Source organism: Coloeus monedula (assembly GCF_965178545.1).
Source record: "Coloeus monedula genome assembly, chromosome: 14".
Classification (NCBI taxonomy): domain Eukaryota; kingdom Metazoa; phylum Chordata; class Aves; order Passeriformes; family Corvidae; genus Coloeus; species Coloeus monedula.
Genome location: NC_138794.1, coordinates 16,967,210 through 16,992,886, shown reverse-complemented (window position 1 = coordinate 16,992,886; position 25,677 = coordinate 16,967,210). Strand labels below are relative to the sequence as shown.

Below are 25,677 nucleotides of genomic sequence, written 5' to 3'. Positions count from 1 at the left end.
GCAGCACTCACTGGACACCATGCTCTGCCCCTTCACAAACACCACTGCCTCACCTTGGCACAAGCCACAAGCTGGGAAGTAGAGAGGGCACACTGGGTAGCAGCAGCAATGACCCTGTTCTGCAGAACCGTGTCCTCAGCCACCTGTGCTACGTTCTTGGCCTTTAGCACCAACATGGCAGCAGCGTTGGCAACAGCTTTGGCCAAACTCATCAGAACGTCCTGGTAAAGAAACGGGAAAACTCAGTCTGTGACCTTGAAACACACTCAGGCATTAATTCCAGCAATCACTAAGTCCAAACAATTTCTTCCCATTTCTCCACTTCAAATCCCACCCATATATTTCAATTTTTTAGTAGGATGGAGTCTTCCTAATGCCTGTACTGTTAAAATGACCTGGTTTTCCAGTAAAAAAAAAAAACTTCCAATACACTTACTTATAATTTCAACTTCACAGCAGGCAGAAAACCTTGCATTTCAAAAATTAAACTCACTACTTTTTGTTTTGCTTTTAGATATGATAAACCATCCCTTTCCTTACCCACCTTCTCCAACACTCCATAACACAGATAAGAATTCTTAGATTATTTCTCTTAGCCAAGAGCTGTAATACATACTCAGCTAGGAATACAAATGAGAACTCTGATGAAGCTTGCACAGATTTACTGATGGATGAAGTGCTAAAAACAGCTTTTAAGTTTTATTAGCAGACACCTTGCACACAGTGCACTCCAGAGGTCTATCTGCTGCTGAAAAGTACCTTCCCCTGGTTCTGGTACAAACCTGTCCCTGCCATTCAGTGAAAAAATCCAGACATGTTTTTTACAGAGCATATCAGTGGTCTAAGAGCATTTAATGGTCTTAAACTGCTAATAGCAAACACTGTTAAATCATAAAGCATTATAATTTTATAATTGATACTACTATTCATCTTAAAAAGATTTTGTCTGTAATACAATGGTTTTCTTCTACTCAGTTTACCAAAAGATTTTATTAACTTCTGGTTTACATGTATACATACAGGCACAACAAACACTTACATAAAACCCACTGTATTTAATGAGAAGAAATACAGAGCACAAAGGTCTCCATGAAGCATGAGAGCATCTGTATGATGCACAGAATGAAGTAGGGGTTCCTATGAAATCAGCACTCTGTGACTGTGTAATTAAAAACAACTTCAAAATGGATTCACCTCAATCAGCATAGAGAAACTCCAGCATTTTCTAACCACACTTTGGGAAGCCTGGTTATATGCAGGGACCTCCTCATTACAAAACTGCACAGTTCTGACAGTTGACAAGCAACCCCCTCATTACCTGGAACCTTTCATCTGTTTCATTCTCTCCAATTTGTCTCAGTAGCTCCCCGCTTGCTTGTCCAATGCTTCCAGCTGCAGTCAAAACCGTCTGGCGAGGCTGGGAAGACGTAACAGTGAAATGCATTAATTCAAAGAAAATGAGCTTTACTTGAATTTTAGATTTCCTCAAGGAACTTCTGCATTAAACCTGAGAAGTTTTTCTATACTCACCTCTCCTGAAGTAGGTTGCACAGCCTTCAGCAAGTCTGAGACAGCACTGGCCAAGGTTCGAGCAGCTTTCAGGAGGTCTTCTCCACTTCCAACTTCATCATCCATGAGAGCAGCAAGCAGTTTCACACCTTTGGACATCTCAGTGAGGTTGGAGGAGATGGTTGTAATTGCACATCCCACAGCAGTGTAATCAGTGTCAACTGGGTCCCCTGCAGAGCAAATGGTTTTCAATGATCAGAATGGTTCAGTGGCTGCAAGGGAAATGGGGGCAGCTACAACAAGCTACACTCTGCTGAGAGAAAAGAGACATTTCAAGACAGCCAAGCAATGCCTACTAAGTAATTCATCACTTAAAAAAAATTAGACTGCTATAAATTTTCTGATTTCTACATTTGTGCAATAATCTATCCTCTAAGAGAATTTGTCTTCATTCAATGCAATTTGCTGAGAAGGCCACAGTTTCAGCCTCTTTCAATACTGAAAGAACCTAAGGTAATACAGCTTTGTCCCCTTTAAGCCACTCGTAGCTACCTCAACTTGTAATTTGCTGAAGAAAAAACCACTGTCAATAAAAACAATCTCTCCTTAACAACAGCCAGATCAACGGTGCTTTCTTGTAGTAACCTGGCCAGCACTTTCTACTGTTGGATAAGCAAGCTCCATTTTATCTTCTGTGACTGTTACACCTTTACAGAAACTGCAAATACAAAAATCTGTGTTGGGAGGGACACCAAGCTGTTTCCACACATCAATGCACTCAGCTATTGGCGTGTTTTAAAGAAAATTTTCTGCAGCTGCCTCATACTCAGTTCATATGTGACTTGATTTAGAGATTGACAAATAGTTAGGAGACTGCAAGGAAATCCTTCCCAGTGAAATTTACCTGCTGTAAGGTTAACAACAGATGCAGTTCCTGCAGTGATTGCATCAACCTGAGAGTGTATTTCATGTTTTGATTCATCAACCTTGTTCTGAACCCATACTCTTGATGCCTGAAGAGCAATAACAAAAAGAAGAATTAAGGACTGCAGCGAGGTTCTGTAAGACAAGATACTATGTGCATCTCCCATTCCTGCATGAACTTCTAAAAGTGAAACAGAGGACAACCAACAGACCCTTAAAGTGAAATATGAAAGCATTTTCTTCTGCTGATTAATTCACTACAGATTTGCTCTCACATTTCAACAGTTGCCCTTTTATGGTAAATGCCATAAGCAAGGCTAAACACTCTTGAATGACAGTCCCCTGTAAGCAATAACTCTCTGGCTCTGTCCTCCTGCCCTAGCCTGGATCAAGAACAACAGAATCATATTTTGTTCTTATTTTTCATGTCTCTGGGAGGCAGTCAGTCCCACCGTTAATATTACCCGTAGTTTGTGTTTAACTCTACATATGCCCACAAAACAGTAGCATTCCAGGCAGATTTATGCAAGGAAGTCTGCTACATCCAATCTCAGGAGACTGAATAGAGTGAGGTGGAACACTGTGCATGAATTCCTCAAAGAGAGCACAACATTTTTACCTCATTTTAAAAGCTTTAGCAATATCACTTTAGATCTGGGGACAATGACTAAACTGGTCTGTAAACACCCCAAAGCACTAAGGCTCATTTCTGTGTGGATTAGAAGAACTCACCATGTCCTGCCCCAGAGGTGGCAGGTTATCCACTTCACTGAGGTCGGCCTGTGCCTGCTGAACTGCGTGCATGCTGGTGTTGATGGTCCCCATCAGGGCCTGCTGAGCTGAGGTCTGCAAGGCAGAGCAAGGCAATGGCTGTGCTGTGTTCCAGAGAGCACTTCAAGCACATCACATGAGCATGAAGAGACCCTGAGTGACAACAGTCCAGCAACCATCCCAGGCCAATTTCAGAGAGCTGCCATTCCCCAGGCGCAGTGGAGAAAGCAAAACTCTCAAACTCTTCTCACAGTCTTGATTCTGCTTATGCCATTTTACTCTCCTCGGTACTTTCACACACATATAAAGTGCTCAACTGTCTCAGCTCAAACAATGGCCATCAGACATACACAAACCCACTGAGCTGTCTTAGCGACCTGCATTCGAGCAACATGAAAACTCAACTTGCTTCTAGGAGATCATTATTGATTTCCTGGGACAGCCTCCCAATGCAATCAAGGATGATTCTAAAACTAAATTGTCATCAATATGCATAAACTAAGAGAAAACAGAAGGGGTTTAGGCAGAGCAGGATGCTGTGTGGATTGAGTGTCTGTGGCAAGGTTTTGGCTGCAGGGGTGGCCTCTGGCAGAATTAGCCAGGGGCTGCCCCATGCTGAGCACAGCTGGTTCTAAACAGCTCCAACAGACAAAGCACAGGACACAGCTGAGGTCAGCAGCCACACCGGTGGCACCTCTGGGATAAACTTGTGAGAAAGGGCAATGCAGGGAAAAAGGAGTTCAAGAAACAACCTTGCAAATACCAGTGACTGAGAGGGATGTGGAGGGGATGCTCAAGACAGCAGAGCTGAGTTTCCTTAGCCTGTGGGAGAGAGCAAAGTGCAGCAGGTATTTCCCTGCAGTCTGTGGAGAGGGCTGTGTTGGAGCGGGTACCCCCATATGTGCCCTGCAGACCACAGAACACCCCACACCGCAGCAGGTGGGTATTTCCCTGAAAGGAGTTACAGCCTGTGGAGAGCCTGTGCTGGAGCAGGGCCTTGCCAGGAAGGAGCCCAGTGCTGGAGCAGGCGCTCCTGAAGGGAGCTGCAGCTCATAGGGGACCCTCACTTGAGCCAGTTTATCCTCAATGACTGCAGCCCACAAGAAGGAAACACTGGAGCTGGGGAAAAGTGTGAGGAGGAAGAAGCAGAGATGGGCTGTTACAAATTTACCACTTGTGAGCAAGGAGCAGAATAGTTAAAAATGAAGGAGTGAAGTTGCGTCTGTGTGAAAAAAGGGAGTGAGTGAGAAGTGTTTGTAGTTTTCATCTGTTTCTCACCATCCAACTGTATTTTAATTGACAATAAATTAAATTCATTACCTCCAAGCTGATTCTGTTCTGCCCATGAAAGTAATTGATGATTTCCCTGTCTTTATCTTGACCTATACTGATATAAAACTTTTTTTAATCTTGTATATCTTTCATACAGACTTCTTTGCTTGAGGAGTAGGGGTGAAAAAGCAGCTGGGCAGGCATCTGGCAAACAGCCAAGGTCAATCCACTACACAGACTACTCTTCTAGCAGTATGTCATGATCTTAAGCACTGATTATATTCTCTAAATGCTGTTTAGGGCTTGTGAAAGTCTTTCAATTTAAATGAAAAAAAGCACTATCAGCTTTACGCCTGCTAAAAAATTTCTAAGTTGGTGGGCTAGTGATAAGCTAGAAGTAAGCCTTATCCTTAAAATTGCTTACTTTTGCCAGTCTTTAAACCTTTTTTTTGTCCTTTCAATACTAGTTTTAACTGCTTGGAAGTAAAGAAAAGGCTGGAAAAGCCTGCTTCAAAGAAAATGAGGAAATAAGTCAAAATGTGACACTCTAAATATTTAAGGGATACTCAAAACTTATGTTTGGTAGAACAGTCAGGAAGTTACAGCCAGGGCTCCTGCTCTTACAAATATGTATAATATGCTGTTTCTGACTATTTGCTGCACAGGCAGGTTTCACACACAAAACAAGGAGGTTTCTCACAAGTGGGGGCATATGTCCCCTGTGCATCTGGCCAGTTGTGACTTGCTGCTGGGGAGAAGGCATGATGCCAATGTTGAAAGTCTCAGGGCCGCTGGAGCCGGAGCGCATCACAGCCGGCAGTGCCACGGAGCCGTGCTCCACCTTCCCGGTTCGGTTGAACTGCTGCTGCAGAATAGTGGATCTGGGAAAAAACATCCAACACAGAATTAGTGAGCTCCTGCAAATTGAGTTCTGCCAGCTGCTCTTCCTCTATGATTTATACATTTCACAACATCTGGAGAAGCTGGAAAACTTTATGGTTTTTCTTTCTAACTATTTTCTAACATATTAGAAAAAAAGATAATCTGGGGTTTCTGGCAGATCAGTTATTAACAGCACTAATGAGCAGGCACCAAGGAAACATGGCACTGGGCAGTTTTGTTATAGATGATACAGTAGCTTTACCCCTTTTAGATGCATGGCAGACAGAACTAGAGCAAGGTTTATGGCATAACAACTGCTTTGTTTCAGCTGTATCACAGGCTGAAAAATAGAAAATAGAAGCATGAACCTTACGGAGATTTTTTCAAGTACTCCCTAGAACAGGGATAAAAACTTTCTTTCTTCCACTTTTATACAAACAAACGCACACAGCACTTGCAAATAATCTGGCAGTCCATCAGATAATGGGCTGGAGAATAATAAATAAAGTTACTGCCATCCACGGTCACGAACTGCTTTGCCAGATACACTGCTCATATTTAAACATGGTTTAAGCTTTAATAGTTAGAAGCGTTGACAGAAATTCAGGCTTTAACAACAACACTCCGCTGAGAAAAAAGAGAAGTGATTTCAACTGTGAAAAAATCTTGTATTTATCCACTACAAGTTTTGGGCTTCTCTGCACAGCACTTAGCTAACAGTATATTCTAGAAGTGATTTGGAAAGGGCCATATCAAAATAAAGCACATCTGAACATGTGTGATCCATCAAAAGATAAAATTTCCCATAAGGCCACATGAAATAGCTAACAAATCTATTTCATATAAACTGTATGCTTAACGATAAATCAAATGGACTTTTCACATACACACTGCTGACACTGCCACCCTCAAGAGTTCCAAGAAAAGACTTGAGTGGCTCATTACAGCTTAAAATGTCACAAATCTGTTTCTATTGTCTCACTGCACAGAAAGATTTGACATTCCTTTTCAAGAGCACGGCCAGCTCTACAGTTCTGTGTTTTGCTATATTCAGTTACTTTCCCATCAAAACCATAACCTGCCCTACTTGTACCAAACCCTTTCCTCTATGGCCACCACACATCTGATGGGTTTGGCTGGTGAAATGAGTCAGTTCTGCTCATAACACTGTGTACAACTAAACTGACAGGAGTCAAATCTACTGGAAACCATGGAACTACCACACACAAGCAACTAAAACCTTGTAAATCATACACGAAGATGAAAAAAATACTACAGCTTTTCAGCTCTGCTTCATTATCCCACTCTCTGCCCCTGCATTTTACTGAATTACAGCCTTGAGTGCCTTTGTTCAAGGGTCGAATTAGTACAACCTGGTGCCACTGCTGGTTGCGCCAACCAACAATTTTGTCTTCAGTCCTTGAATGAAGCTAGAAGCCTGCTGAATTGCCTGGGGATAGCCCTCCTTCTATTGAAATACTCTGTAAGAAACCATTCTTTAGCAGTAATAACTGTACTACTTAATTTGAAAAAGCTACCGCAGCTAAATGTGATGCTCTTAAAGACAGACCATTTCCTCCTGTGGCATGCACTCACTTCTTAGGTGAAACAGATTCTTCCAACATGGTTGATTCCTCATCACCTTCAAGCCCAAATCTATCTTTACTTTGTTTCTGGAGGAGGGGGAAAAAAGATAAGTTAAACAATGTGTGTTGTTTTTTACTTTCTCTCCACCATTTCCTTGCCATTTACCACAAACCTAATCAAATGACCTGTTGTCATGGTAGCTAAACCATGACACCTGTAGAGCCTTGTCTGGTGCTGAACACCATGCTGTTGGGCAGTGACTGACAATACAACCTCCACTGGAGAAGAGGTGCTCTTCAGCCTGGCAGATGAAGGACAAAGTAAAAAGCCTGCTGGTGCCTTTCTGAACAAAGGTATAAGGAAAGTGCTGAAATGTTACTGTATGGTGCTACCTACCAGTAGGAAACACATATCTGTAAGTAAAGACAACAAATTAAATACTGTCTCCAAGTTATTTATCATAGGTGTTTTAAAGTTCAGAACAGTCTGACTTCATGAGGGAGGGGTTTCTTAGCGCTAAGAGAGATTTGTAAATATACATAAGGGCATTAAGTGCAAACCATGAGAAACAACAGGGAACTACAAATCATAGAAATAGCGCCTTATAAAAAGAGACTATTTTTACTTGTGGCCTAGTGCAGAGAAACTGTCTGCTTTCCACCTTGCTACATGATTTGTAGCTTGAGTCCATATAGATAAACATAAATAGAGAAGTATCCACTATGACCTTGGATACATTTAAGAGAAACTTCTCATGCACATCTATATGAACACACGGCTTTGGAGAAAGAAGTTCTTACTATCAGAGTTTGATTTTATGCATGAACTGAAACTCCTTATTTCTAATCAAGATTGTGCCTTACTTCCATAATAATGTGAAGTAAAAAAAATCTACTGTTCTTAATTTTGGTATAAGCTACTCAAGTTCAGGGTTCCCTGTCACCTGATTAATGACCTATCACTAAAACTGCAGGACATGAGGTATTGGGTGGGGGAACACTGTATTAATAACACTTGAGCAGAAAAAAACGTATCTATCAATGCACACCAAAGAAAATGAGGTGGACCAGTCCAAAACACACCAAGAATTAACAATATGCAACTGAGAGCAATAAACCCCACTTTGAGGCATCCATCACAGAAATAACGTGGGCTCGACAACTGTGAACTGCAGCTTCTCATATGAATCATGGGTGTTTATGCTTTAACCTGTTCCTAATTCATTCATTTTAAACTGGCTGTGTCAGCAGATGGTAGAGGGAAAAAAAAAAAAAATCAAAGGACTGGGAGTGGAAATTTGCACATTTGTATTCTATCAAGACAGAAGGCTGCTTTCATTTGGCACTAGAGAGCAAAGCTACTTTTGAATCAAGTTTTAAACCATCTACAGAAACCTGCAATTTATTTGATGTTTATTAAACCTGAGCCTGACAGCCTCAGAGAAAAAGGCATGTGATGAATTCTGGCAATCCTCCTCAACCTCTTATTATGTAACACTTGATGTTACATCTTACACTGCTCACATGAACAAAGGCAATAAATTCTTCTGGGCTACTTAACTTTGTGATTTCTTACTACTAAAATCCATTACAGTAAATAAAGACGTAGTTTGGATTGTCAAGAAAGTAAAAATTTGACAAAGCAATCAGTGCTGTTTGGAACACCTTGCTTTTCTATACAGCATGCTTAGAATGGGACCATTCAGCTCCACATTTGTTGGCAAAATTGCCATTTTTTGCTGTTGCACTTGCTCGCTTGGGAATGTTTTGAATACTGGAGATGCGTATCAGGCCTTCCTCTCTCCTGCCAGGCACATTCCATAAAAACAAATTTCAAGGCAGTCTGACCTCTTCACAAACACTGATTTTATCCCTCCCTGCACAACTGAGGTTTTATTCTTTGCTTTACTAATCACGGTGTTTTTAAAGCGATGTACTGTTGGGGCTTTTTGGTTTGTTTTTCTGGCCAAAAAACTTTCTCAGTTTTGGTACATTATATACAAGAGCACCTGGACAACTATTGTGTAGTACTTGCTGCAGTTTTAAATACTGTTTCTAGGATAATTTCTTTCCACCTGATTCATCACTTTGGACCGTAGCTTAAAAATCCATAACTGAAGCTTTGGACTCTTCCCTGGATATATATTCACAGTCACAAGGTCACCTTCCAGACAGAAAAGCAAAGCTTTTTTTTTTTTTTTTTTTTTCTTCCAGAAGTGCTGTACTGAGTCTGACCCTTGCTAGAGGTGTAATAAATAGCCTTGATTTTTCCAGAAGCAGTGCCTTACTTGCAGGTAAAAATATAGAACATCAAACCACAACATTGACTTCATGAGAGAAAAACTGCAGTTTGCACATATTTGAGGTTGTGCATTGGCTTTTTTGCTACATGCCAAGATGTTAATACCGTACCTTCTTTAGGATGATATCAATGTAACCTGCAATTAATTGAGAGATCTGTTCTCCTTCAGTGGTCTGTACTGAGTAATAGCTTTCCTGATATTCACCAAAATCCTGAAGAAAAAGAGGAGAAAACCCAAAACCTATTTGAAAATGCAAAGTAAGTAAATGAAGAAACAGTACCAAATACAAGTGAGAAAATTAAAATTTTAAAATTGTATAGACATTTTATTATATGCAACAGTAAGATAAACTGCTCCAAGATTCTAAACCAGTCTATATGGGGGACTAAGGGAGGAGAGAAGAATGCTTTTTATTTCAGCTCAGTCACACACGTACCACAAATTGAAACGCCCAAGAGACTTCATCTAACTTTATCAGATTCCTTCACTCGAGGATGGAGAAAAGTTTTTTTAGAATTTAATCCTAGAGCATAATCATCCATGCAATTGGAAATTAGATGCACATGAATCAAGTGAATGCAACTTTCTAGCCTCTGCCTCTTGTTACAAACAATCTTTTAATATCCAAAATGAATGTTGCAGTGGCCTCCTATAGACCAATTAACAAAGTATCACATTCATGAAGTTTCTCTAAATTTGTAATTATCAGATGCATGAATCAGCCATCCGACTTTGTTTATGTTCCTATTTTGCAAGTCACAAAGCACATTATGAATGACAAGGACCATAACTATTTACACAAGTGTGAATAATAATGCCTTAACTGTTTAGTACTTAGGCACAAACCAGATTTAAACAGTGGTTTATTAGAAGATTCAAACAGTACTTCTGAGGAACTGGCCTGTCTAGAAGCACCAAACTACAGATTCAACCTGGACTCCAGTATGGGCCAATTTATTACATGAGGACTCAGTGACTCTACATAATGCTAGAAAATTAAAGATAGAACAAGTTACAGTACAGAAACTGTTCTAAATCTCCTTGCCACACAGATCTTGTCTTCTGAATATATAAAGATTACCAGAGTGAAGCTTTTAGGTGAGGCAGCCCAGCGTTTCACAGTTGTCAGTGGCCATTCCTGCAACACTTCCTTGGTCTTCTCATCCACACGCATCACTGAGTCCTTGGTGACCCCCAGCAAACGAGGAACCAGCTTGTTTTTGCCTTTCATTTTTTCCTATAAAAAGGTGTGGAAGATTGTTTTCCACACAAATGTGGCTTGCCACAGGATATAGAAAGTGCAAGATAGAATATACTGACACAGGGAAGAAACTGGCATGCAGACAGCGACAATTTAAAACTCCAGGCTTAGTTTGTCTGTTTACAGGCAATGATTTTCAAGCAATGCATTGAGAAGCTCTGGTCTTTACTGCATCTTTACTACTCAGTTCAAAAGACAATCCCTCTTCTCAGTCCTCCAAGGAGACTGAAATATTTTAGTGGTTGAGGTATCAAACCTTTGCTTAGTGAGGGATCTGAGGTAATCCACAACCAAGGATACAGGATGGTCACAGCAAGAGCCGCATTACCTTAACAAGAAAAAATGACACCCCGTAGGTGCGCAGGGAACGCGCCAGCTTCACATACTTCACTTTGGCTTCTATTTCAGTCATCTCACCACAGTTTTTGTGCTCCTGTAAGAGAGTTCAGTACCAATTAGGCAGAACCTGCACTTTCTGGAAACAAAAAAAGGGTACAGCTTTTATCTGTTTCAGGATGCTTAGTTAATACTCATTACAATTAGAATATTTGAAAAAATACCAGGTAGAAATGTTAGCAAAACTATCATATAATCCCTCACATCAGAGAAAATAAACAACCTAGGCAAACAGAACACTCCTCTTTGACCATCAACCATTCAATCTGTCTCAGACCATGCACATTTGAACCACTTCTGACACAGTTTAAAATTCTAGGTATTCCTGCTATTTGACACCATTAGGTTTCATACAATTAATGTCTCTTCACTCAGCTTTAAAAAATCATTTACATGTACCAGCAGCCTTTCCCCCCCCCCCCCCAGAAACAGATTATTTATTCCTGCTTTGTGCCCAGAACTTCTGATCCATGACAGCCTCACATTTTGTATTTGACCATTTCTCATGTCTTTCAGGTACTTCCAATAGGCCTTTTTTTGCCAGTTGCAACACTATCCAGAATTTTTTTCCATCACACAAAAATAATTCTACAGCTGAGGAACAAACAATGATTTTTCTAAATAGTTCATCCTGAAATACTCATCTAAGTGTGCCTTGTAACTCAGTCTCTATTTATTATTTAAACGACTTGCTCATTAGTAGATTGATGATTACCTATAAGTAATGACATGCACCCATCTTATGTATTCAAACTTCTCCCAGCACCTGCTCTCCTATCCCAGACCACTGTGCTGAAAATCGTATCCAAACGCCTCACTACTTAAATCCTGTTTGTGGGATTCCCTATCCCACCCTATCTTCCCCTGACGTGCTTCTGAACTGCTGGGTGCCACCTCTTTCATGCTGACTGATAGCAGCAGGGGGAGCACCAGGAACATGGGAAACGCCTTCCCACTCCACTTGTTCCCACCTCGACAGTGTGGGAGCTTCCAGGGGGAAGGGCTGGGAGAAGCAACCGCAACTCCAAAAACCTCTTACATCACAAGAACACAGTCTGCTCCTACCTGTCAACTTCAGCACAGAGAACACACTCAGAATCCCGAAAGAGCAAGGAGCACAAATGGAGTCACTGCAGATGGAATATTTGGTGAAAAACACCTGCCAAGCTCCAGAATTTTAGGACTTGTTAAACAGCTGGGGTGTTTTTCAAAAAGACAACTCACATACTCCACCTTGCTGTTACATCTCTGCCCAGATCAGTGCCCTCACTGATAAGCTTCTGGGCCATGCACTAAAGCATGCAATGACAGATACTACTCATAGGTCTTATCTGACACAGGCAAAAATTCCATGCTATGAACAGCATGGCTACAATACTCAGAGGTGAATAAATTTGGTTTTTGCTTGAATTGCACTGTCACTGCACCACCTAAAGGTGCACACAAAAGTGTTAGACATACTGATCTACAAAGAGTACTGAAAACTCCAGGTAGAACAGACCTACAAAGTTATAGAATTCTTCAGCTGGGAGTGTAGCAGACAAAAGAAAGGATGTGATCTGTTCCTGCTCCTGTCTCCCAGGTTGAGACCACAGATCTCTGGTGTGTCCTTCCAGAAGCCAGATGACTTTTTCTCACCTGTTGACCTCAGAATTTTCCAACTTCCACTGTATTGCTGAACTTGTATTTCAGTGGGCAGAGATACCTGGTGCATCTACAGTACTCAGACTCTGAGATCACTTCTACAGTATCAGTATATTTTACCATTTTATACTCAACTGCCCCAGTCTTTCACAATGGGATGATTCCCACACAGACCACTGAATTCAAGCATTAACAAGCAGAATTGAGGCTCATGTTTGAAATCAAAACTGGCTTTCCTAAACGTTGTCTATTTTAGTACAAATATGCGTCTTTATATTTCAATGCAACTGACAAAAAGATCTTAAAAATACTGAACTTTCACTATCTCCCTTTAACAAAGCACATTTCTTTCTTCACCAGTGAAGAAAAAAGGATCAGGACAATAAATCTGCTGAAGAAATAAAATGAAAACTGTCAAATACTTCATATTTCATTTTCTGATAGCTATACGGTTCAAATATACACAAAGCATACACCTGGGAAATATCAGATTTTTCTTATAAAGGTAGTGAAACTATAGTCGTTTTATCAGCCTCACAATTACCTGAAATATTCTCTTTTCAGCCCCTCTTTGTTTGGTATATTCTTTAGGCAGGAATTCTTTCAGGCTAGGGGGAAAAAAAAGAAGATATTCCAAAGTTAATGGTTCCTTCTTGAGGAAGGATGCTTTCCATACATCTTTACTGGCACTAGGTTCCCCCAGCATGTCATTTTCTACCTGAAGAAACTTGCTCTGTTAAAATAATTAGTCTCTAAGGATTCCCCCTACTTTAGACTATTAAGAATCACAGAAATAGTATGACTGGAGAATGTCCTCCTTATTTTGATGTATTCTGTAAACAAACAACACTTAACACTGAAGGCTAGAACTACCTATTAAGATACAAAGTTAGAAGTTTTGAGAAGCATGGATTGTTTTAAATAAGATTGGCAAAAAACCTGCTCAGCTGTTCCTAGGGAGTTGCTTTGGTTTTATTATCTTGAGGGGATGGGTATTTGTGTTGAGTTTTTTGTTTATGTTACTGTGCTTTTTGTGTGTGTGTGTGTTTTAAACACAAAAGCCTGCCATTGCAGACAATCGACAAAATAGCTTGAAAGACTAAATTAGGATTTCATGCTTCAAAAATACTACCCAGTACTGAGATCACACATTTTGTCCTTTCCATGAAGTTCTAGCACTATAAAACAAAGTAAGAACAACCGTTCTTGCTAATCTTTCTTCTGATTTTGTAGTAGCTACATCTCACTAAAACATGATAATGAAAGTTTTTCTTGGGGACTTACTTACAAAGACATCATGGGGTAGGGAAGGCTGAAGAGCCAAATTAAAACTGTAGGTAAGGACTGAATACAGCTTATTGTCTTAAAAGCTGGTGTCTCTAGTATGAAACAACTGGTGCTTTTATACAGAATTTCACAGGTTCAAACCAGTTTAGTTAAATTCAATCCCAAGGCAAATTAAAAAAACAACAAACCCAAACCTGAATTAAACAGTTTAATTCTGGAAATGGATTTACATAAACAAATTATAGTTATCAATGCAGTTTAAATTCTAGAGTTAATTATCTCAGCTATCCATATGTATATGTTTTGATAAACTCTCAAAACCATTACATTTTTAAGCCTACTTACTTTTCAACTAATGTAACACTTTAAAAAACACTGCTAAGCAAACATTACTTGGAGCTTCATAAGCAGCAAGAGTTAAGAAAATAATTTGGGCTCTGTCCACTAAACAGCAATTGTAATGCCCCTGCACATGAGAGTGGCAGTTGGATTGGAAGCTTTTTCCTCCTATCACCTTCCATTATTTTTAAATCAAGAGACAAGTGATCACACCTCAGCTGAAAGGGTGAAATGCCAGTCATGAACAGACTGAAATTATTTTAATTCTACTTATAATCCACATATTTTCTTTACAAACATAGTTTCACTTTGTTTTGCAGCTATTTTGGAGCTAGCAAAATGAATGGAAATACCTTATAATTTAGCCTTCCCTAATCCCTTAAATTACACATATTAGAAGGACATTGAACTCAGTTAAAAACAGCTAATAGCAAGCAGTGTTGATTTAACTTGATTTACACTGAGTTTCATCTTCTAGTTCCTTAAAAAATTATGCATGAGTGCCAACATTTAGATTGTTTTTCATTAGCATAAAGGTGTTTGTGAAAAATACAGCTTAATTCAGCAAACCAGCTTAGATTCAAGAATTGGGCTCAGCATCAAGCTCAATTATCATTTGCAGCTTTTCTGTTTGCCAGTGTGCTTGCGAAGAAGTGGAAGTGTGCAGTTGGAGGTGTTCCTTTCCTATCTGCAGACAAACAGTGTGTGCTCTTTATTAGATATTCTCTCAGCAAATTCAGCCCCAGGGTACCGCCATAGGTGCCATGCAAAACCGCATCTGTACCATGAAGGGCACAAAGAAGGACTACTTGTAATTTGATAGTTTAATGCTTTCACAATTTACTTTGGCATGAGCTTCAAGGGAATTCCAACAACCAATGCCAACGTCTTAGCAAGATGCAGGCAATTATCTTTATCTGTGCCAAGAATACTTTAACAACGACAGAAAAGGATACAAAAGGTCTCTCTACACAAACATATTGTAGACATGGCAAACTAAACTAAGCTATTTCCAAACAATTTAATGAAATACTAGTGCTATTCTGTTCTATGCTGTTTTCTGTACGAGCTGACAGATTCCCCTTAAGGGAACCTACAGCAACTTGAGGTTTCAGTAGCAAGTGACTGGATACCTCTCAAATGTATTTCACACACTGAGCTACAGCATACCGTTTCTATAAAATAAAACTACTTTCTTACTTGAAAAGAATCAGTGTTTATGCACCAAACAGTAGAAGACAGTTGGATGAAACTTTAAAAAATGCTCGCTCTTTTTCAAGGGGATAAAAAAACCAAAACAAACTAAGAAGTTTTTTTTTCTGAAAGGATGAGAGATGCGTCTTCAGAACAAAAAAATTGAGCATTTAACAACACTGTTTCTATATATGGTTCATAGTGAGCCAGGATCACTTGGCTCATTTAGACTCACAAAACAAAAGCACGAGGTTTCACAAAAAGGCTGTCATGAAGGCTATGTAAAACCAAATGCATCGACACTAAATCATAAACATGTACACTTCAAATTAGGAGACAATGACCAGGGTCTCACAGTTCTGGAGCAGCTTCATCTACAGAGGACAAAAACTGAATTACCTCTAAATCAGAAATACTTAATTTTATGAAACTGATTAAACACCAGGACAGAGAGCAATTACACTTGGTTACCTGCCAAGTTTGGTTCTAATACAATCAAAGCCCTAAATGAAAATAAAACAACAGTAGAGAAAATGCCCTGCAAAACATAGGGTTCTAAATTTTGGAATTTTGGTTCAAAATCATTTCCACTGGAGTAACATTCTTTTTCTAATATATGGTTCAGTTATAAATATGTTTCATCTCTATTAGAATTAAAAAAAGATAATGCACATTGTATGAGTGATGGCTATTTCGTGATGGACTCCAAACTATCCAGCGCTGCGTACAAAGTAGAAGCATCATCCAGCTAGCAGCTTCAGTCTGCCATAAAACACACTTACTATAGGGAGTTTGAAAAAACCAAGTAGTACATTAGAAAATACTAGAAAAATTTAAGCAATGTAACACTGTACAGCAGTTTGCAAAAGCTGCTGGTTAAGCTTGTGGGAAATCACTGCTCTAAAAATTAAAAGCAACTATGGGGAACACCTAACTCTTGAAATCATTACCATGACACAAGATTAACTTATCATGAGATAATACCCCAATGGTTTGCTGCAGGAATACTCTTCAGTGAGTGGAGGGAGAAAGGAAGAATAAGCAGACAACGGACAAATCCCAGAAAAAGATTGTTGTGTAACTGGTCACAGTTCTAGGAAATAAAAACCAGGAGTACACTGAAGCTGTTACACTGAGCCCCTGTAATTCATAGACATGAGTAGTTCTAACAGGAAAGGTTCATGGGCCAATCAGGAGCAGACAGATAGTAAAAAGAAAAGCTGATTATTAACTGAACTGAAAGATGTTTATTTGCACAACTGAACTGCTGCTTCAGGAATATCTTTCAGAAGTGAAGTGTTTCAAACACCCAATGCTGCAGCAATGCATGTTCCACAGCAAGACACAACTTCACAGTGATTCCCTGCAATACTGTAAACCCCAGAGTGGCTCACAAAGGAAGCCTGAGGCAGCACTGAGCACTCTGCCAGTGGAACAGGACAGAAACCAAATATGCACCCATTGTTTTGTGCCTCCAATTAAGGTATTTATGAGCCTCATATGTAGGCAAGGCTCTATGGACTGTGCAGTAAATAGCTCTCTTTTACCTTCCTACACTGCCTTCCTCAGACTTCAGCCCTTGGTTAATTCTACTGCAGGTAAACCAATCAGAAAATCAAAATCAGTAGAAAAGTGGGACATCTAGACTTCAGTCAAACTTAACTTGCCCTGCTGATAGCAGTAAATTAAGTATCACAATAAAAACTAACGATGAGCCACTTGTAAGCAGAACTTCTGGCCATGCCTGAAACAAAGAACACAGTCCTAGAATTCAATTCATACAACACCATGAGAGGGTGAATCTGACCATGTGATTAATACCACTAAAAAGTTTGCAAATTTAACCTCTAAACACAGCAGTATTCATTTTATTTAAATGACAAATCTTCTTTCTAGTCTTGTACCTTCCTAGTACTAAGTGTGTACTTAACTGGCACTCTGGGAGGAGCCAGTGCCCTGTGCTGTCTAATAAGCTACTGCCAAAGGTCCCCTCATCAGCTGAGGCTGCTGATTCGTGCAATAAGGCTCCTTTCACTGGGAGATTTGCTATAGAAAACACACTTTATCTGATTACCTCTGCTTGGAGTAATAAAATGTGTTTAATCTGTGACAACTCAACATTAGTTACACTTGAGGTCACCCAAATTTAGAAGTTAGAAGTGTTTACTCTAAAAATCCAGGTTTGTGTTTGTGTTCTACATGAGGTCCAAACTGGATCTGTGCTTGAAAGCCTCCAAATTCACAGGCCTTCTCAAAGGAGACGGGATGGGAACCATTCAGAATGTCATCACGAGCCTAGAAAAGATAAACAAAGATATGTCAGGGACACCCAAAACAACTATTCCAGCTCAAATTCCTTGAAAGCTTGAATACAGCCAGCAACACACACTTCTTCTGAATGTCCTTATTATTCCATCCTGGATGTGTATGTGACTAATAAAACAAAGGGCTAGATTATTTCTTTGTGAGTATCTATGGAGACTTACTGAAGCTATGATCAAAAAGAGAACTTGACAGCCGTTTCCTGATGCATGTAAATAAAATACAACATGCACATACACTTCTCTGTGTGTACACACATATATACAGATACGTATCTGTGCATATACACACATTGAAAAGCTTTCATCCTACTGCCTCATATAGGAGGGAAAAGGACCTCCATAACTAGTATGTAAAAACTAAATTACTGTTAGAGATATGGCAACAGTAGAAGGCACACAGCATTTTTTTTTCCTTCTGTATAAATTTGGCAGTCATTGAAGATGACAGATTTTTATAGCTCTGGCAATAGAAGGCTCACCTATCCATAGACAAAGCAATGACAAAGCATTATCAACACATACTGTCATACCAGCCTGAATGAAATATTTTAGTGGCAGAAGAACAGCTCAGTATGGTAGACTTGTAAAAAAACTTCGAGAATGTATTGCTATAAGCAGTAGAACAGCCTTATCTTTTGCCTCAGATTTTTAAAATGTAATTTAGAGCAACATCAAGTGTAACAACAGCTCATTTCATCAAACCTTCATTTTTGTTTTTTTACTTAAAAAACCCCCCTACATTTAACAAAGAGTTTAAAAGCCCACTTTTTTCAGACTAAATTGCAGGCAATTGCGATGGCACCTTCAGTTAAATAGTATCTTCTGCATAAAGCTCCTGGCTTTGCTAAGGTATGTACAGTCCCTCTAACAGCTTTGGGAACATGTTTAGATGGACTCCTACTGTGTTCCATGACATGGACCCTTTTGACAGGAAACCTGCCTGCCTTGTGTGCTGTCTGAGTGGAAGACTGGAAAGGAGTGCAGAAGAAGCTCTCTCACTGATCAGGCAGAAGAGAAAAAGACAGGAGAAACACAAAGCTGTTCACAAGACTGACCTGAAATTCCACATTACACAGAGAGCACCATCCAGAGAAGACAGAGAAGGACTAAAAAGAGCAAACTGGGACTAAAGACGTTTACAAATTTTAAGGAAGCAGGACATGAAAGCCAGTGGATTTTTGCCTCAGTGTCCATTACTGGGTTCAAAGTATTTGATTTTAAAAAATCAGCAAAGCCTCTGTACTATCATGTGGTTTTGGAGAGACAGACAAAAGAGTAAAACTAAAGCACAGCCAGAGCTGGAATTCTAGAAGACAGAGTATTTAAACAGCAGAAGTTTTCTAACTAACCTAATAGGTTTCCTCAGCAAGGTAGAAGCTACTGTACCTGAACATAAAGCAAGTTAAGCTGAACAGGATCTCTTGAATCTACATTCTGGTCTGAATAAAAGAACTTCCGTCTCAAGAGTAGCGTTTCATTTTCATCCACTCCTTGCTCTCTGAAGGTCCGGCTGTGATCCAGCCAATTTACTGCAACAGAGCCACAGACATGCACATTGTTAAATCCACACTGTTGCCAGTGTTCAAGGCTGTTGTGAAACTCATGGGATAATTGGCATATCCACTGTGGGGGGAAACTCCACAAGAGATGTTGCTTTCATTTCTGTTTCTAGTCATCAGTGCTGAAGGTTTGCTACAAATGAGAACTGAAAACCAGCACTGCTGATCAACAAGGATATACTACCGCATAAACATAATTAATATTGTTGACGAAACAACTATAGTAATGTATTACCACTAAAATTAGATCTTCAAATCTTCACTACAAATTAAGTTTACCACATTTTACCTCTAAAACAAATGATTCTGTTTACCTTTCTTATTCCTAAACACAATTCTAGAACATCTTCCTGCTACTTACAGTTAACCTTAGTGTCTTACAGCAAAACAGAAAAAACAGTTCTCATGACTTAACACACAAAACAAACCAAATACTGTCTTAGTTCTTTGGCAAACTTCACTGACAGTTAAAATGTATGCCTTCAAACCCAAAACTACCTTTTGATGGCTTTCAGTAGTCATCAGCTATTAAATAAGCAACTTTAATCAAGGAACAAAAACGACCCTTCACACTTAGGTTGGAATACTCCTACCAAACGTAACAAAAAGCACTTCAAAACACCTGCTGACTCTCAGAGGCGTTAACTTGCCCATTCACTTCATTTTAAAAATACTCAGTCACAGACAGCACTACATATAAAGGGATGCAAAATACAGCCAGGAACCAACTGAGACACACTGAATAGACGAAAAATGCATTCCTGCATGGCTTCCTTGCATTATACTGTGGAAAGATACTAGTCAAAGAATTACCCTGGAATTCATTACTCACAGTCATCATCTGTATGAAGCTTTGCCTTCAGTTTTTCCATTTTTCTTTCATCGCGTAACAGTGTCCTATCTTTCTTAAGTGTTCCTGTACTCTCCTCTTTCTTCTCTTCGATGCTCTCCTGGATTAAGGAATATTCCTCATAATTTGTTATTCCTGGAATTATAAATAAATCCAGTGCTTGTAACAATCAAAATTTAATACATTTTAGGATGGATGAAATATTCTTTTCCACATATTAAAATACCAATGGCTTATTCCAAACACAATAAGTATATGCCAGATGAAATGCTAAAACTGTGTATGGGGAACAAGAAGAATACTCTGCAACTTTTGCATTTAAGACATCTTGCCAATATCTGACCTTGTCTTTCCAATACATCATTTCTTTGTCATATGCTGCATTTGCCACTTTCAGAAAGGTATTAAGCATAAGGTATTTTTTTTCTGTTGCCTACCAAGAGAAGCTGTCAGTTTAAAAACATGATGGAATTTAAAATAGCAGTAAATTCCAAAATGGAGACAGGGTATAGTAAATTTCCATTCAGGGACGCCTACAATTGCTTTCTGAGGACTGAGTAATTTCAGCTTGTCCATGATGTAAAAGAAATGTGGCAGAGCCAACTGATGAACAGAAACCATGTGAAATTTATGATTTTTTAATTTTTTAAAGTGTTAAGACTCAACTCTTCCTGTGAATTTTACATGAAACTGAATCAAAAACCAGTTCACAATATTTAGCAGATGTGCTAAGTTGTTCTCATTTCTTTGTTCTGCGTGGTTTTTGTACTGTTTGGAAAAGCATGGTTATGTTACACCAGACAGCGAATTAAATGCTCACCTATGTGACCACATTCATGAAAATTTACCTCATTTTTGAGGTAAATTAGTTACAGCAGATTAGAATCCAACATAGAAAAACTCAAAATTGAAACAGGTGATTCACTTTCCAAGTAAAGTAACATAAATCAAATTAAGGCCGCTTGAATTCTAAATGAGATTTAAGCACAGGTTTACGACTTGAATTAAGCCATGTTGGACACATGCTTACAGTGCATGCATTAAATATGGATTTGTTTTCAAAAATGTCTATTTAGCTAAATACTGAGACAGACTATAAGAAATATGACACATTTTTGACCAGCTGCTCTGGATGGCTTCTATATGTTGCTTTACAAATGATACAATTTTGTGATCAACTCTAATCATAACAACGCAAAGTCCTAAGTTTGGGTACATTTCAAGCTCAGCAGTGTTCCTCTTTTACCCAACTAAAACTGAGTATAAATTCAGTTCTAAATCTCTACCCCATTGCAGGAAAGAGTACGTAAATGTAAGGTACAATAAAAAATTGGTACCCGTACTGTTGGATAACTTTGTGCCTTCAACTGCTAAATCCTGAAGTTTAAGGATAAAGGTGACTCTCTACAGACCTTGATAAAACCTGGACAATGCGTTTCAAGAAAGTGTTCAGTAAATAGTTAACTTGAAACAAATTTAAATTTTTCACATGTGTTAATTTCTAGACACATAATGTCCTAACAATCAAAATTTAACTATGGCAGAAAAAAAAGTTCTTAAGCATGTGGGTCCCAGAATCTTACCTATCCTGCTGCAAATGGTAACCAGCAATTCTCCGACTGTTTTAGAATCATCCACCATGACTGTTTTCACTGAACCATCCAACATACGTATTTTCTGAGGTCTCTGTTTCTTTTTGTACTCCAATATATCCTAGGAAATAAACACAACTGTTTCAAAATGCTTTTGGAAGCCACCACAAGCCAATGCACTACCTTAGATGCCTAAAACAGGATTCCCTTCCCCCTCTCCAAGCTGGATTTTTCTTTTGTTACAGAACAGGCAACTTATTCATTTAACAAACTCGAGAAGTGTCTACTTTTAGATCTGCCAATGTAATTTTTCAAGAATTGTCCTAAGTGGTAAGACCTTGTCAGGGCAAGATATACCAAAGTGCCTTTTTCTGCGAAACCAAGTCCAGCATTTCAAAAGGACTGCAACGCCCTGTGGCTGTAGCAAGGTGGCCAGAATGTGAGCCAGTATGACCTCACCACCTCAAGTATACAAGAAACCAACTCTAACACAAGGTCACCTCAAATATAAAGCATATAACAGAAGTTAGTTTTCAACTTTCTGTTAATCATTCTATGAAGACACTACTGACCACAGTAGCTCTCAGTCACAACCTGATGCAGGAAAAAACTGATATCTGAGGCACAGCAAGGAAAAGGACTAGGTCAAGTTCAGGAACAGGCTCAAGAGCCTCCTACCCCTCCAAATGCTAAACATTCTTCTTGCTATTAAGTAAACAAATTTTTAAGAACATGGTGGTAAAGGAAGAAACAGACTTGCACCATACCCCATTTCTCAGCATGTAATAATCCAGTGTTCTTCCAGCCTCCAGCCATATACCCTTGCGAGGATCATCATCTGACAGGAACAATCCATAGTCAGAAGCTGCAGAACAGAACAGACAGACACATTGAAAAATATTAAACCTAGTAAAGCCAACATGGTTTTATTCAGGGCTATTCAGCTTCAGGGTTAAGCCTACATTACACTTACCTTCCATTCTTAATAAACTCGGGTAGAATTTTTTTTCTGTGCTTCATGAAATATTTAGTATAGCAGCAGATAGGAGGGTACATCAGGCTTTATAGAAGACTTGAACAAAAGCTTCACTGTCACCTCTTCACATGTCACACATCTACTGTGCATTATATTTGTAACTACTTTTCTTTGAGACAACGTTTTTTAAATGCTCACAGGTCCTGCTCTGGAATTGACTAACCAAAAATACAAGCAAGTTTGGCCTTAACCATAGTGTACTATTTCAAGCAGCAGTTCTATTTTCAAAACACAGTTTGCTTTCAACCCTCGGCAGAATGAGTTTATTATAAACTTGGGAATCGATCTGGTAGATGATTCAGGCTTAGGTATTTAAAAATATACAAGGCTTCTAGAATTATATCCACAACAAACACAGGAAAAACTTGCATCTTTTGAAGGCTAAACAATGTCAATTGATTCTTTCAGAAGTAAATGATAAAGTTTTCATTGCCACACAAAACCAAAACAAACCCAGGCTTAGGTTTCAAAGACTAAACTCCAGATACACAAAATGAAGTATCACGACTTAATTTAAGGCTTATCCATATGCATGAAGAGTCAATACAGACTGTACTTCACAAACAACAACCAACCATTCAGCAGCTGAGCCTGCTCTGTTTGGAGTTCTGCAGGTTAAGCTAATGCCCCTTCTCATGGCCAGCAGTGCACAGTCTGCTACAGCAGCTCTGGGCCCTACCTTGTTTACTTTCAGCTGTTGTGTCAGGACCCTTTAAACAGGTAAAAATACCTACAATTTTTGGATAATATTTCATCCTTAAATGCCACGCATAGCAATAATTTACATTTAACAGCATTTACTTTAAACACACAACTACTTATGCAATTATATAAAAGACCTTACACTTAATTAATAAAAGTGTGACTGACTTACAAATACACAATTTTAAAGGAAGAGTCCTTCCAAAAACAACTAAATAAGATGAAAAACCTTCCCTCGGGATCTTAATTAAAAACTCCCCTGAAAGGCCAAGTCATCTGTACATACAGCAATGTTTATGATACAGATGCAATACAGAATCACATCTCTAAGATTTTAGAATTTGTGCCTATAAATAGGTTGTGACCTTTAGAAACAAAGTGCCTTGCACAGAGCACAGAAGTACCAAGGAAGCACAGACTGCTCTGATACTCATTTGTGGGTCATGCACCCGGTAATGAAATCGCAGGAGCTGTGCAACTTGCACATGAAAATCATGGCCACCTTTGTGCTGGGACCAGGCTTCTGGCAGGAGTGAAATGTGCACAGCTGATAGCCACAAGAGCATTTGCTGTTGTGCAGAACAAGTCTATCAACTATACTGCACTACGGTGAGTCTTCTGAGCCACCAAGAAAGGGAAAGGATATATTGGAAACATTCCTGTTCATCACTCAACTTCATAAGGCTTTTTGAAGTTTGTAATTGCACTGCAATAATAAATAAAGGAAAAGCCCTACTATAAAATCTGAGAACTCCTTGGCTTTTCTTTGAGGTTCATGATGTTCAGGGATATTTATCACTCAACGTCTGAATTCAACAGCTGTCTACAAGCTCTGCCTTGAGAGACCAGCATGGTAAGAATGCACAGCTTTTATCTGAAAACTGAAGTTCTGGAACTAGACTTCCAAAGGACTCCTGCAAAGCAGAAGGAATTCTGAGTAATAGTAATGAAGTCCATTACTAGCAAGTTTTTCTAACAATTCAGACAAGATTTTTGAAACGGTTGTAAAGGTGGAGAGCTTAAACCTCAATAAACAACCTGCTTTAAGAATTACATTCCAGTAGCATTATATACAACACAGCACCAAAGGGCTTTGAAGTACCTGAATTTTTTGACAACTTTGACTACATTAAAACCAGACCTTTTGTCCATGGTATTTCCCAGTCTGCATTCACCTAATTTGCTCAATAGGTACAGAGACAGTTACATTTGATTAACATGCAGCACCATGGTAACTGTGGTATGCACAGCATGGTGATAATTTTAGTTATTAACCAGTTTCAAACATTTCTCTTTGCACATTTTGGAGGTATCCAGCCATTCTTTTGTAATTTGTGTTCTCTTCTTTGATGAGGCACAAAATAAGTCTGCCCAGATTTTCTTAGAAAACATTGCCAGAAACAGTGCTTTAAGTAGGTAATACCAAAAAAATTGCTCTCCAAGCAGGAGAGCAACTTCTCATCTTTTAGGGAAAACAAGATATTTATTTAAGAAGCCAAAATTTCACAAAAAACATCCATTGTGGGAAAACCTTTGTCAGGACAAAAGGAAGAAAGACAACTCAGCTACTTTCTGTCACTTAAAAATCTGTTTGCACTTGTTTCCTTTCACTTCAGAGCCTTACAATTTAAATTATAAAAAAAAACCAACAACAACAAAACAAAACAGGAACAGGACAATGTAAAAAGCCCCCATAGGTTTATATCTATTTTCAGTTCAGACAATGAACAGACTTTGGACAAATTCAGGAACTCACCTTGCCCTGTTTGAGCCTCTGGCACTCGCTCACGAATAACTCTGCAGGCATCGTACACGGCAGTGGATGGTTCAAACTGCATCGTCTTCACTACATTGCACTGACGGACACAGATCTTCAAGGAAAGGGCTACCATGGTGCCAAGTCACTTGCAAGTGCCTACTAAAGTACCTGAAAAAACAGTAATGGCATTGTTGCTTACAGTTTTCAATTTAATAATTTAATAGATTCAGCTTTTCATTAAACAAATGAAACTAGTTCAGTAGAATTAGATTTATTCAAAAGAACTTCTATATGAAGTCTCATTAGTATCAACAAGCTAGAAACTATCCAAAACATGTATTTTTCTTGGTGTAATGGAAATCCCTTTTTGAAAACTTGTGTACACATACTAAATGTTCATACTTTTTTTGAGGTAGGTTGAAATGGTGCATAGAAAAACAATACAGTTATTGGGTATACTGCCAACATATCTACTGCTGACATAAAA

At 39.0% G+C, this 25,677-nt stretch overlaps 1 protein-coding gene across 5 annotated transcripts in view; it reads right to left on the bottom strand.

Annotated features, from left to right (window-relative positions):
• Nucleotides 1-25,677, bottom strand: part of TLN2 (talin 2) — a 144,706-nt gene that overhangs the window by 63,888 nt on the left and 55,141 nt on the right. For all 5 annotated transcript variants that reach the window (XM_082290388.1, XM_082290387.1, XM_082290390.1 and 2 more), the window contains 17 exons: nt 25,188-25,358; nt 22,461-22,558; nt 21,685-21,814; nt 20,084-20,236; nt 19,079-19,221; nt 17,536-17,663; nt 13,093-13,156; nt 10,837-10,941; nt 10,329-10,484; nt 9,357-9,458; nt 6,955-7,031; nt 5,177-5,357; nt 3,166-3,279; nt 2,414-2,522; nt 1,531-1,739; nt 1,319-1,417; nt 54-221 (listed from right to left, as the gene is read on the bottom strand). In XM_082290388.1, coding sequence (XP_082146514.1) covers nt 54-221; nt 1,319-1,417; nt 1,531-1,739; nt 2,414-2,522; nt 3,166-3,279; nt 5,177-5,357; nt 6,955-7,031; nt 9,357-9,458; nt 10,329-10,484; nt 10,837-10,941; nt 13,093-13,156; nt 17,536-17,663; nt 19,079-19,221; nt 20,084-20,236; nt 21,685-21,814; nt 22,461-22,558; nt 25,188-25,323 — 2,172 coding nt within the window. In that variant the 5' untranslated portion in view covers nt 25,324-25,358. The remainder of the gene's footprint in view (nt 1-53; nt 222-1,318; nt 1,418-1,530; nt 1,740-2,413; nt 2,523-3,165; nt 3,280-5,176; nt 5,358-6,954; nt 7,032-9,356; nt 9,459-10,328; nt 10,485-10,836; nt 10,942-13,092; nt 13,157-17,535; nt 17,664-19,078; nt 19,222-20,083; nt 20,237-21,684; nt 21,815-22,460; nt 22,559-25,187; nt 25,359-25,677) is intronic.